Source organism: Stigmatopora argus, chromosome 7 (assembly GCF_051989625.1).
Source record: "Stigmatopora argus isolate UIUO_Sarg chromosome 7, RoL_Sarg_1.0, whole genome shotgun sequence".
In the NCBI taxonomy this organism is placed as follows: domain Eukaryota; kingdom Metazoa; phylum Chordata; class Actinopteri; order Syngnathiformes; family Syngnathidae; genus Stigmatopora; species Stigmatopora argus.
In genome coordinates this window covers 1,016,508-1,029,125 of record NC_135393.1, presented here as the reverse complement: position 1 = coordinate 1,029,125, position 12,618 = coordinate 1,016,508, and the positions used below count along the sequence as shown (strand labels likewise).

Sequence of the window (12,618 nt, the reverse complement as noted above, 5' to 3'; positions counted from 1 at the left end):
ACGGCGGTGACGCCAGCCACTCACACATAAACCGTATGGCCAATCAAATGGTAAGAAATCTTACTTGTTTCTTTACGGCCGTAGATTCGCAATACGGTGGGCATGGAGTAAACAGCATTGAACGCTACTCCCTTCAGTTCCCGTCAACGCCAATTATTGTAAGTGAACAGAACAAGCAATGTTCTGGTTCAGGAGGCAGGATCCCAATCTTTATTGCAAAAGCTCGCCTCTCTTATAGGCCCATAATCAACGTAAACAGGAAACTTCTGCACTCCATTGTCATCGTTTTGGCGAGAACACATCGCTTCTTGGCAGGTCAAACCACTCGTTAATAGGCAAACAAAGGATGTTTATCGACTCGAGTGGGAGGCTTACATAACCGAGTTGCATAACCGAGTTCATGCTGCGGCCATGCACGTCGCTATATTATAATGCATAATGTATTCATTAGATCTAATTCCACAATATTAGTATGTCTGCCTCACAGTTCTGCGATTGAGGGTTCAAGCCGTGGTGGATTCTGACTTCCTGTGAGAGGAGTTGGCATATTCTTCTCATGACTGCATGGGTTTTCTTTGAGTACTTTGGTTTGCTTCTACATCCGAAATACATGCATGATAGGCTGGTTGAAAACTCTAAATTGTCCCCGGGTATGAGGGTGAATTTTTGTTTGTCTCCTTGTGCCCTGCAATTGGCTATTAACCAATTCAGGGTGTCCCCTGCCTACTGCGCCAAGTTGCCCGGCATCGGCTCCATTGCCCTTCTTTATGGCCCTCAATATTGTCATGATAAGTGGAACAGAAAATGAATGAATGAATGAAAGAAACCTGGTATTTTTTCCATGTGGTAAAGATTTTTAAAACCACTGTACTTGAACAATCATACTGGTGGAAATATGTTTTTCTTCATGATAAGTAAAAACGCAAGGGAAATTTGTTGTCTTTGCTTGTGTGTGAAATTGTTTATTACATACATATTTATACATATTTATTCATTCCAGGCATTGAACACCAACTTGAGACAAACAAAGATGAGAGAGCCTCTGCTGACCTCAGGATAAGAAAATCACAGGTTAGGAAAATTCACTATAGAGTGAAAAGCAACAATATTTTATATGCTACTGTACATTTTAGTGCTGCCTGGTTGCCTTTACAAGATACCACCACTATCCCAATCTGTACTTGTTGTATTGATTTGACTAATGGTGTGATTTCAAGACGGTTTTGTGTTTCAATTATGGAATTAAAATATGAAAGAGGGAGTCCCCGAGTTATGAACGACTTCCGTTCCTACGCTAGCGACATAACCCCAATTTCTGCCTTTACGTCTAAGTACTGTAGAAGATGCTTTTTTGTCTGTGTGCTGCAATGAAAATCTTGGCCAGGTTCTATTCGCAAATTATTTCATTCTCTCAAGTGGATAGAAGAAGGTACAAACTTGATTCCAAGACAATAAAATCATACAAACAAAATCAAGTAGATTAAAAATTAATGAAAAAAGTACAAATTAAAACAGACCGGTCAGGCACAGAAAAAAGTAAAGTCATCAGAACTCCAGTCCCTCCCACTCTCTTTCATTTATCCTGTCTCTGCCACAACTTGCTTTTTGCGACTAAGTGTTAACAAAAGGCCTGTCTGTGACAAGCCTTCCCCAAACAAGGAGACTAGTTCGGGTCCAAATGTATGATCCTCCCCTGCCTGTCTCGGCAATCAGGAACAAAGCCACCATACCTCCCTCTTACATCCCTACGAAGATAATTGAATTAGCTATGTAAAATACTTTTTACCTGCAAACTCAACAAAGGACTATAAATTCCACAGGCATCTTGTCTGCAAACCAGAAGACAATTAAAAAACATACTTATTTGAACGCAATGAAAGGATACATGTGATTATAAGAATGTTTTCTCTTCAATACCTCTCTTGATTTCAATGACAATTGGAATCACAAAATAGTAGTACTATCATCTTTAGGAGGTAATAAAGGTAACACCGGAAAAACTGCCTCATCAAGGATCATTTGTGGAGCAGCTGTAGAAAAAAATCATTCTAGTAAATTACAGTCTTGCTAGTGGAACAATACAACATGAAAGGAAAGAAACACAACAAACAAATTATATATATATATATATATATATATATATATATATATATATATATATATACACACATATATATAGGAAAGTATGCAATAAATCCATCCTTGTCATCACATGGACATCCAGCTAAACTCGTAGACATCTTCCTTGGCAAGTTCATCTCTCAAATCCGTAAGATGTTTTATCCTACTACCAATCACCCCCAAATCAGCCAAATTATGTCGAATATATGTGCAACATTCAGTCCCAATTAGAGTACAGACACCTCCTTGAGATGCTAACACTAAACCTAATGCTAAACGATTTTGAATGACAACCTCGCATAATGAATGTAGTTCAGTGCGAGCAGTTTCTATAAAAGTTTCAGTTGTATTAACAAAAGATGAGAACCTGTCATTCAATGTTTCCAAAAAAGCATAGCCTTCCCTACTCAAATTTGTGGCAATACTGAAAAAGAATCTTGTGTCCTGTGGTACAGAGTTCATGGTTCAGAGGACCATCAGAACCCAAACAGAATCATGTTTTGGGAAAACTGCATGTGTTTTACGGCGACTATTTGCCAAGGGTGAATTTGCCCAACTTGCAGAAAATGGAGTTCCAGTGAAATTGGGGAACATGTTCCTATCCACCCTCATGGCAGCTTGGTGTACACACTGTGACCACATAACCAATACAAATCAGGATATACGTCAGTACCCATAAAGTCTGGACCAGTAAAATAAGGTATACAATGGGCCCCAAAGGGGGTCCTGTGACATGTTCAGTGAGGAGACAATAGAATTAGTACAGTGTTTGCACAATGAGATCTTGGAAAGTGTCCAAATTGTATGGAACTGCTCGTATCTAATCCAGCAATACTGTTATGTTATTACCTTTGTAGTGGAAGGATATTATAATCCAGTGAACAATGGATAATCGCCCGAATCATATACTCGTTTAAAACGTGAATTGTTAGCACAGGAAAAAAATATCATTATACATATATTTAGTTGTGGGCACAAAGGAACCAGTCACTTCTTGTAAAGTTGAGTTCAGAATTCTTGGTGTTACGTCTTTGGGGAGACGTCGAGGCGAGGTTACGAGGAATAGGACCCAATCTCAGGGAACCAGGGGGAGGACGAGGGAAGTAGTGCTCATCTCTGTAGGCAAAGTCATCCCCTCCTGAGATGAGTCCGACCACAGTGGTGTCATCGGCAAATTTGATGATGGAGTTAGAGTGGTGGGTCGGTGTACAGTCATATGTGTACAGGGAGTATAGAAAGGGACTCAGTACACAATCTTGAGGGGAGCCAGTGCTCAGTGTAATGGAGGAAGAGAGGTGGGGACCAAGTCTAACAGTTTGTAGACGGTTGGTTAAGAAGTTCTTAATCCAGCAGCAGATGGAAGAGGATAGTCCAAGGTGGGAGAGTTTGTCAGCCAGAATGTCCGGTATTATAGTGTTGAAGGCTGAGCTATAGTCAATGAAAAGCATCCTCACATAGTTCCCATGGTGCTCCAGGTGGCTCAGTGCTGTGTGTAGAGCTACGGCGATGGCGTCCTCAGTGGACCTGTTTGCTCTATAAGCAAACTGGTGAGGGTCAACTGAGGGAGGGATTGTGTCCCTGATGTGGCGGGCGACCAGCTTTTCAAAGCACTTCATGATCACAGGTGTAAGTGGAACAGGCCTGTAATCATTCAGGCTGTCAATGGTTGGCTTTTTTGGGACAGGGATAATGGTGGCAGATTTCAGGCAGGAGGGGATGATGGATTGTTGCAAGGAACAATTGAAAATCTTTGTGAAGAACCCCAGTCAGCTGGTCAGCACAGGCTTTGAGCACCTTCCCAGGTACTCCGTCAGGGCCAGCAGCCTTCCTGGTGTTCACTTCATGTTCCTGAAGCTTCAGTGTACTGCTGCAAGGTGGTGGATGTGTTGAGACTAAATCCGATTTGTCAGTCTCAAAGCGGGCAAAGAAACTGTCCAGTTCCTCTGCCACTGAGGCATCTGCGTTAACAGACACATTATTGTCATTGTAATGTGTCGTATTCCCTGCCACATCTTCTTTGGGTTATTTTCTATGAAGTGCTCCTCAATTTTCCTTGTATATGCAGCCTTGCCTTTGTAACGCCTCTCTTCAGGTCTCCTCTGGCAGTGCTGTATGTAACTTGTCCCCTGACCTGAAGGCGGTGTTACGGCATTTAATGGGTGCCTGTGTCTCACTGGTCATCCAGGGTTTTTGGTTTGAAAAAACCCGGATACATTTATTAACAGTGACAGTGTCTGTGCAGTTCTTGATGTAGGAAAGTACAGTGTCCGTGTAGTCCTGGAGGTTCTGGTGTTCAAAAAGTTCCCAAATGGTGCAGGAAAAACAGTCCTGCAGCTGAGAAAGGGCGTCCTCAGGCCATGTTTTTATTATCTTTGTTTGTGGCCTTGTTAGCCTCCAGAGTGGGGTGAATGAGGGGTTGAGGGACAGCCAGAGATGGCTGGATCCAGCAAGGGGAGGGAGGGATGTGGCTCTATAAGCATGTTTGATGTTAGAATAAACATGGTCTAGAGTTTTATCTACTCTGGTGTGACACTTCACTTACTGGATGAACTTATTCAGAACAGTCTTTAAACATGCTTTGTTGGAATCCCCGGCGACAATAAGGACTCCATCGGGGTGGTCAAGCTGCTGTTTGTTTACAGTCACTAGCAGGAGCCTAAGTGCCTTGCTAATGTTAGCATCCAGTGGGATGTAAACAGCCATTACAATGACTACCGTTAGCTCCCTTGGTAGATAGTAGGGCCTGCACAGAACTCCCAACAGCTCTAAATGGGAAGCTGGCTCGCGAATACGTATGGAGAAGCAGGAAGTTCACCTCGAAAGCTGGAGTGGAATACATTAACATCTTGGCCTTGGTTGTTGAACAAGAAGGTTTAAATTTAGTGTAACGTAAGATTACAGTGTGTATAGGAATCGATGTTCATTTAAGTTAAATTTAAAGGTTGTTATGTTACGAGCACATCCGTCAAGTCTCTCTCTTTCTCTCTGTCTCTCTCCCCCTCTGCCCACTCTGCGTTGTACTCAATAATGTCTCATTTTAGTATTAATCATCATAAACTCTAGTGATTTGTTACTCTGATAGTAAATGGGGAATTACAACAAACATTTTTTTCCCATTGTTTTTTGGTGTTTTTTTTTGAGTGGGAACGATTATTGATATTATTATTTCAAGTGGAGAACTATTTTGACTGAGTACAGCATTTAAAGTATTTACAATTTTTTATATATATATATTGTATTTAATTACTAATACTTTAGTCTTTTCATATGTACAGTGGTACCTCGACATACGATCGTAATCCGTTCCGAGACTGAGATCGTATGTCGAGCTTTTCGTAACTCGAGCGAACGTTTCCCATTGAAATGAATTGAAAACAAATTAATTTGTTCCAACCCTCTGAAAAAACACCAAAAACAGGATATTGGATTGGAAAAAATGTTTTATTTCTTCTAATTCGCCATATATTGACAAAGTAATAAATAACGAGTGGTTTAATAGTAATGAAATGTGTTTAATAGAAGAAAAATTAGACGCATTTCGCGGAGGGGAGACACAGCGGCATCCAGGGAGGCGGGGGGGGGGGCAGTTCAGGGGGCTTTATCCACGGCACTTGTTTTTCTTTTATCCACAATAAAAGAAGGTTCTCCATGTCGTTGTGAATGTCACTGCGCCAAGGATGGTGGATATAGTTGACGGATTCCTCTCGTATTGCCGAGCGAGCTCTCATATTTTTCAATTATTTCGCGTTTCATGTCAATTGTCAACGGTCGCATTTTCTTTGCAAAACTCTGCCGATCCATAGTATTGTTTACCTGGTATGTAAATGTACACCAACGTGGGGGAAAAAACGGGTGGGGAAATGCAAAGTCCGCCCAGTGCTCGTAGATATATTTTACACACGAAAAAGATGCAAAAAAGACAGTGCCATGGCCACCTGGCTTGGTCGCATCACGAAATTTTGATTGTATCTTGGGCGAATTATTCGATCGAAATTTTCGTCGTAACACGAGCATGTTGTATCACGAGGTACCACTGTATATAGTTGTAATATTTTTTTTCCAAGTCAAAGCAATTTAAGAGTCCTTCGTAGATCTTCATCACGAACTCAGATCAACAATCCTTGGCCTGGAACGTGGTGTCAATAGTCCTGAAAACAATTAAATGTCCTCGAAGCCAGCTGCGTCTTTTTGCTCGGTCCCAAATTAAATGAAGCTCCTATACATATTAATTATTTAAAATGCACATATAATAACATCCCCGAATAACCCTAACACACGCGTTATAAGGATTATAGAATACTTTTCGAAGCAGCACGCAAGACCCCGCCATTCGGAGACTTCAGGGTGACATCGCCCTTTTCCCTCCGCCTAAGCGACTACAGCTACTGTGGATCCCGGGCCACTGCAACATATGCGGTAACGACCTGGCCGATGCCCTAGCTAAACTTGGCTCGTCAGATGACCAAACCCATACCCCCCCGGACGCAGCCACAAGACGTGCCATCATCCAACGTCCCACCCCCGCCTTTTGCAGACCTACACTACGAAAGTCACAGAGGAAGAACTTGCCCTATCGAAAGGAGACCACACTGACCTGATTCGTTTCCGCAGTGGACACCACCCCCTGCTCCGCCGTTGGCTCCACCTTGTGGGGAAATCCGACTTGGATCGCTACCGCGACCAGGAAACAGAGTCGTCTGAACACTTATGGCTCCGCTGTCCGGCCTTAATGACCGAACGCTACCATCGCGGCCTGGGCAACTCCCTGGATGAACTTATCCGTGTTCCAGTGGCAGCTCTAGCGCTGCTGAGGGTAATCCTCAGGCGCTTGAGGTGAAAAAGAAGAAGAAGCAGAAGAACAACACATGGTAAAACAAATATCAATGTAATCCTCTTAATCACTTGTCTCAAAGCAATCACCATCCTACTTCTCTTTAAGTATACAGTGGTACCTTGACATATGAGCACCCCGACATACGAGCATTTCGAGATACGAGTAAAATTTCGAGCAAATAATTATCTCTAGATACAAGAAGAATTCCGAGATACGAGAAAGCCAGGTGGCCAAGACATGAGAGGCTGTTTATCATTGTAGCGTCCTGTCTTTTTTTGCCGCATTTCTTTCGTGTATAACAGATATCTGGGCACTGGGCGGAGCATTGCATTTTTTTCAGTGTTTTTTTCTGTCACTCACTCAGCGCGAATAGTATATATTACTTCTCGTTGGCTGCTCATAAGAACATCAGGGGCACTGGCTCTCTCCCGCAACACCCTCGTGTAATGTCTCTGGTCGCAAATCCCTCTTTGTAATGTCTCTGCGGGCACTGGGCGGAGCGTTGCATTTTTTCAGTGTTTTTCCCCCCTTAGCCTGTTAGCTCCCGTTGGCGGAGCGATCGCTAATTCAAGACTACTTCTCGTTGGCAAGTGGTCGTGCGTTATCCTATTGTGAGGACATTTGTGTGCATCATTTTCGAAATATTTTGAATGGAATACAACAGCAAACAGCCTATTGATAGTAAAAGTGAGGGTGGAGGCGGGGCAAACAGCCAACCCGGCCAAGAGAAGGTATAAAAATGTAAAACAAAATTAGAATTAAGTTTAGTGTAAGGTTAGATTAAACTTATTTTTGAGTGTGTCTGCATCGTAATCCAAGTTCATTTAAATTTGTTTGTTATATTATGATTCACCGGTGCAAAATTGTCTGTCCTCTATTTCACCGGCATGCCGCTCTATTTTTCAAACTTTCCCACGTAGTGACGTTCAATTAGAGGTGCCATATGTATATGTATATATATATATATATATATATATATATATATATGTATATATATATATGTATATATATATATATGTGTGTATATATATATGTATATATATATGTGTGTGTATATATATATATATGTATATATCAGCAACACGCTTATTTATTTATATATTTATTTTTACTTATGTATTTATTTAAAACCTCTATTTCAACGGTATGCCGTTCTATTTTTCAAACTTATATATATATATATATATATATATATATAGAGAGAGAGATAGGGAGAGAGGGAGATATATATATATTATGGATAAATATATATATATCCATAAATCTCCCTATCTCTCCCTCTCTCTCTCTCTCTCTCTCTATATATATATATATATATATATATATATATATATATATATATATATAAATATATATATATAAGTTTGAAAAATAGAACGGCATGCCGTTGAATAGAGGTTTTAAATAAATACATAAGTAAAAATAAATATAAGCGTGTTGCTGATATATATATATATGTATATATGTATATATATATGTATATATATATGTATATGTATATATATATGTATATATGTATATATGTATATATATATGTATATATATATATATATATATATATATATATATATATCAGCAACATATATATATAGATAGGGAGAGAGGGAGAGATAGGGAGATTTATGGATATATATATATATATCTCCCTCTCTCCCTATCTCTCTCTCTATATATATATGTATATATATATATATATATATATATATATATATACATACATATATATATATATATATATATATAGAGAGAGAGAGAGAGAGATAGGGAGAGAGGGAGATATATATATTATGGATATATATATATATATATATATATATATATATATATATATATCCATAAATCTCCCTATCTCTCCCTATCTCTCCCTCTCTCCCTATCTATATATATATATATATATAAGTTTGAAAAATAGAACGGCATGCCGTTGAAATAGACGTACACACGTACACACGTACACATACACACACACACACATACACATACACACATACACACATACATATATACACATGTATACATATATATACATATATATATATATATACAGTGGTACCTCGAGATACGAGCTTAATCCGTTCCGGGACTGAGCTCGTATGACAAGATTCTCGTAACTTGAGCGGAAGTTTCCCATTGAAATGAATGGGAAACAAATTAATTCGTTCCAACTCTCTGAAAAAAACACCCAAAACAGGATATTGGATTGAAAAAAATGTTTTATTTCTTATATTTCGCCTTATATTGACAAAGTAATAAATAACAAGTGGTTTAATAGAAATAAAGTGTTTAATCTAACTAAAATTGGGCGGATTTCGCCAAGGGGAGAGGGGCACAAAAGGGGCGTGGGGCTTTGTTTTTTTTTTCCACACAACGCACTCGTAAACGGAACAAACACTCTACCCTCACGTTCGCTATCGATGGGCTGTTTGTTGTCGTACTAATCCCTTCAAAATATTCCGAAAATGATGCACACAAATGTCCTCACAATCGGATAACGCACGACCACTTGCCAACGAGCAGCAGTCTTTTATCAGCGATCGCGCCGCTGCTCATGGGAGCTTCGGGGGCGCTGGCTAGTGGCTCCTTTTAGCTTGTATCATCTGTGTTCGAATCCCCTCGAACGGCGCCTATGATAGAGTTGCTACCGGGGATGCTGTTGCGAGCCAGTCCCCCTGATGTTCTTATGAGCAGCCAACGGGGAAGTAATATAATACTCCTCGTATTAGATAAAAATAACAGGAAATGCAGCAGCTGAGCTTACCCACGTATTGATTGTGGGTAACGTTTTATTCTGAGTGCCATTGCCTGTCGGCGTTGTGTGCACGAGTATACTTCATTACCCAGAAAGCCCTCTTTTCCCCGCGCATGCGCATTGTGCGTTTCCTGGTCTGAATAACTCATCCGGTGCTCGTAAATATTGTTATTGTCAGGAGTGGCCTGTTTTGTCCCTCCTGACGTGTCGTCAGGGAAGCAGCTGCAGTCAATCTGCTGATTGCTTCCTGGTTTTATTATTTAAGGAGCAATGAGTCAGAGGACCATTGCCAGATCATCTCTTTTGTTTGTGCGTGCGCGTAGCATGCTGCCGTTTTGTTTCCAGGCCATTGTGGATTTGTAGACCCTTGTTTATTTATTAAAGAATGTCGTTTGAAGCCAACTGGCTCGAGTCAACTCACGTCTCCCGCGCATGGGTCCTAAGATATTTGAATTAGTTATTTGAATTCAAGCTCCAGCGAGTTTTTTTCTCAATGGAGGGAGAATCCCCAGCCTCCCTTGGCCCCATTGGAACGCCAAATCTTTGTCGGTTGGGACTCTGACTTTTCTGAAGGTGAGGACGACCGGGAGCTAATAGATTTGTATGCTGGAGATTCGGACTCGGACAGTGATTTTCTTAGCCGGTTTGGACTCCGATACGCTCCACCGGAGGACGTTGACCAATACTCCTCCGATTGCTCCGACCTGGATTACCCCGACCAGCATGCCAGGTGGGTGGGCCATCTACAAGGGACCACCACGTGGCGGCCGGCGGGGAGGCTCCGGTAGGAGTTTCGAACACCGCCCGTCTTGTTTTTTTGGGGAGGCGCAGCAGCGAGGTCTTTCACCTGGTCGGCTAGCCAGCTACGATGGGCCACCACATGGCGGCCGGTGTGCTGTGCCGCCCTCCCGGAGGCGGCGGCAAGCGCCATGCCGCAGGGAGAAGCGGAAGGAGGGCCTGGACGCTCGAGCCCCTGACCAAGCTTCTCGGCCGACCACGCCGCTCCAAGCTCCTCGGCCGACCACGCCGCTCCAAGCTTCTCGCCCGACCACGCCGCTCCAAGCTTCTCGCCCGACCACGCCGCTCCAAGCTTCTCGCCCGACCACGCCGCTCCAAGCTTCTCGCCCGACCACGCCGCTCCAAGCTTCTCAAATACCCGTGCCCAAGCCACGCAAGTTACTCCCTTTGCCACCTGGGCCGCCAGTCGCACCCGTGCCGAAGCCACGAACCAAGCTTCCGGTGCCGGCTGGTCCGTCCAGTTCCTGTTTGCCAAGTTCCTATTTGCCAAGTTCCTGTTTGCCCGGTTTCTGGTCGCCCGGTTCCTGGTCGCCCGGTGCCTGGTCGCCCGGTTCCTTGTCGCCCGGTTCCTGGTCGCCCGGTTCCTGGTCGCCCGGTTCCTGGTCGCCCGGTTCCGGTCTGCCCAGCTCTTGCCCGCCCAGCTCTTGCCCGCCCAGCTCTTGCCTGCCCAGCTCTTGCCTGCCCAGCTCTTGCCCGCCCAGCTCTTGCCCGCCTGGAAGCGGCGGCAATGCGCCGGGGCCTCTGGACGAGAGGGCCGGCGACGGCGGCAGCGACCCTCCAGCGCCCTTGGACGAGGGGGCCGGCGACGGCGGCGAGAGCGACTCTCCGGCGCCCCTGGACGAGGGGGTTGGCGGCGGCGGCGAGAGCGACTCTCCGGCCCTCTCGGCCGAGGGGGCAGGCGGCCCCCCGAGCAGCCAGGGTAAGGTGCCCGACGACCGTTCTAAGATTCTGGTGTCTGTTAAGGGCAGGGGGCTTGGCCAGCACCTTAAGGACCAGCAGGGAGGCCCGCCGGACCGGCTACTCCCACTCCTCTCCAAGGGCCGACCTGGACGCCCGCCCGACCGCCCACCTCGATACCTCGTCACCGGCCGGCGTGGACGCCCGCCGGACCGACCACGCCTCGTCATCAGCCGGCGCGGACGCCCGCCGGACCGACCACTCCCACGCCTCGTCATCGGCCGGCGCAGACGCTCGCCGGACCGACCACTTCCACGCCTCGTCACCGGCCGGCGCGGACGCCCGCCGGACCGGCCCCTCTCTCGTCTCTTCACGGGCTGGCGGGGACGCCCCCTGGACGATGAGAACGGAGCTCAAGAGCCCTCCCTCCCTGTCTGATTTTTGTCTTTCGCTTTTCATGGACATTCGGCATTAGGACGTCTAGGATCCGTCCGTTAGAGGGGAGGTACTGTCAGGAGTGGCCTGTTTTGTCCCTCCTGACGTGCCGTCAGGGAAGCAGCTGCAGTCAATCTGCTGATTGCTTCCTGGTTTTATTATTTAAGGAGCAATGAGTCAGAGGACCATTGCCCGATCGTCTCTTTTGTGTGTGCGTGCGCGTAGCATGCTGCCGTTTTGTTTCCAGGCCATTGTGGATTTGTAGACCCTTGTTTATTTATTAAAGAATGTCGTTTGAAGCCAACTGGCTCGAGTCAACTCACGTCTCCCGCGCATGGGTCCTAAGATATTCCCGATCGCGCCGCGACGACGCAGCAAGATCGTAACAGTTATACACGAAAGATATGCAAAAAAAAAAATGCCATGGCCACCTGGCTTGGTCGCATCACGAAATTTTGACCGCATCATGGGCGAATTATTCGATCGAAATTTCCCCCGTAAGACGAGCATTTTGTATGACGAGCGGTCGTATGACGAGGTACCACTGTATATATATATATATATATATATGTGTGTGTGTATATATATTATATATACATATATATACACACTCATACCTCACACACATATTTATATGTAAATTCTCTCATTCCACGGTCCTCACACATCTACCAACTAAACCCTTTAAAATTGGTCAACATGTGCCAATTTTATAAGAAAGATGCAAGAAACACAAAAATGAGAGAAAATGATCATAAAAGTATTTATTAATGTCACAAAATGA

At 44.1% G+C, this 12,618-nt stretch overlaps 1 protein-coding gene across 1 annotated transcript in view; it reads left to right on the top strand.

Annotated features, from left to right (window-relative positions):
• Positions 1-12,618, top strand: part of LOC144076971 (syntaxin-3-like) — a 74,281-nt gene that overhangs the window by 29,144 nt on the left and 32,519 nt on the right. The window contains exon 5 of the mRNA XM_077604385.1: positions 1,001-1,071. Coding sequence (XP_077460511.1) covers positions 1,001-1,071 — 71 coding nt within the window. The remainder of the gene's footprint in view (positions 1-1,000; positions 1,072-12,618) is intronic.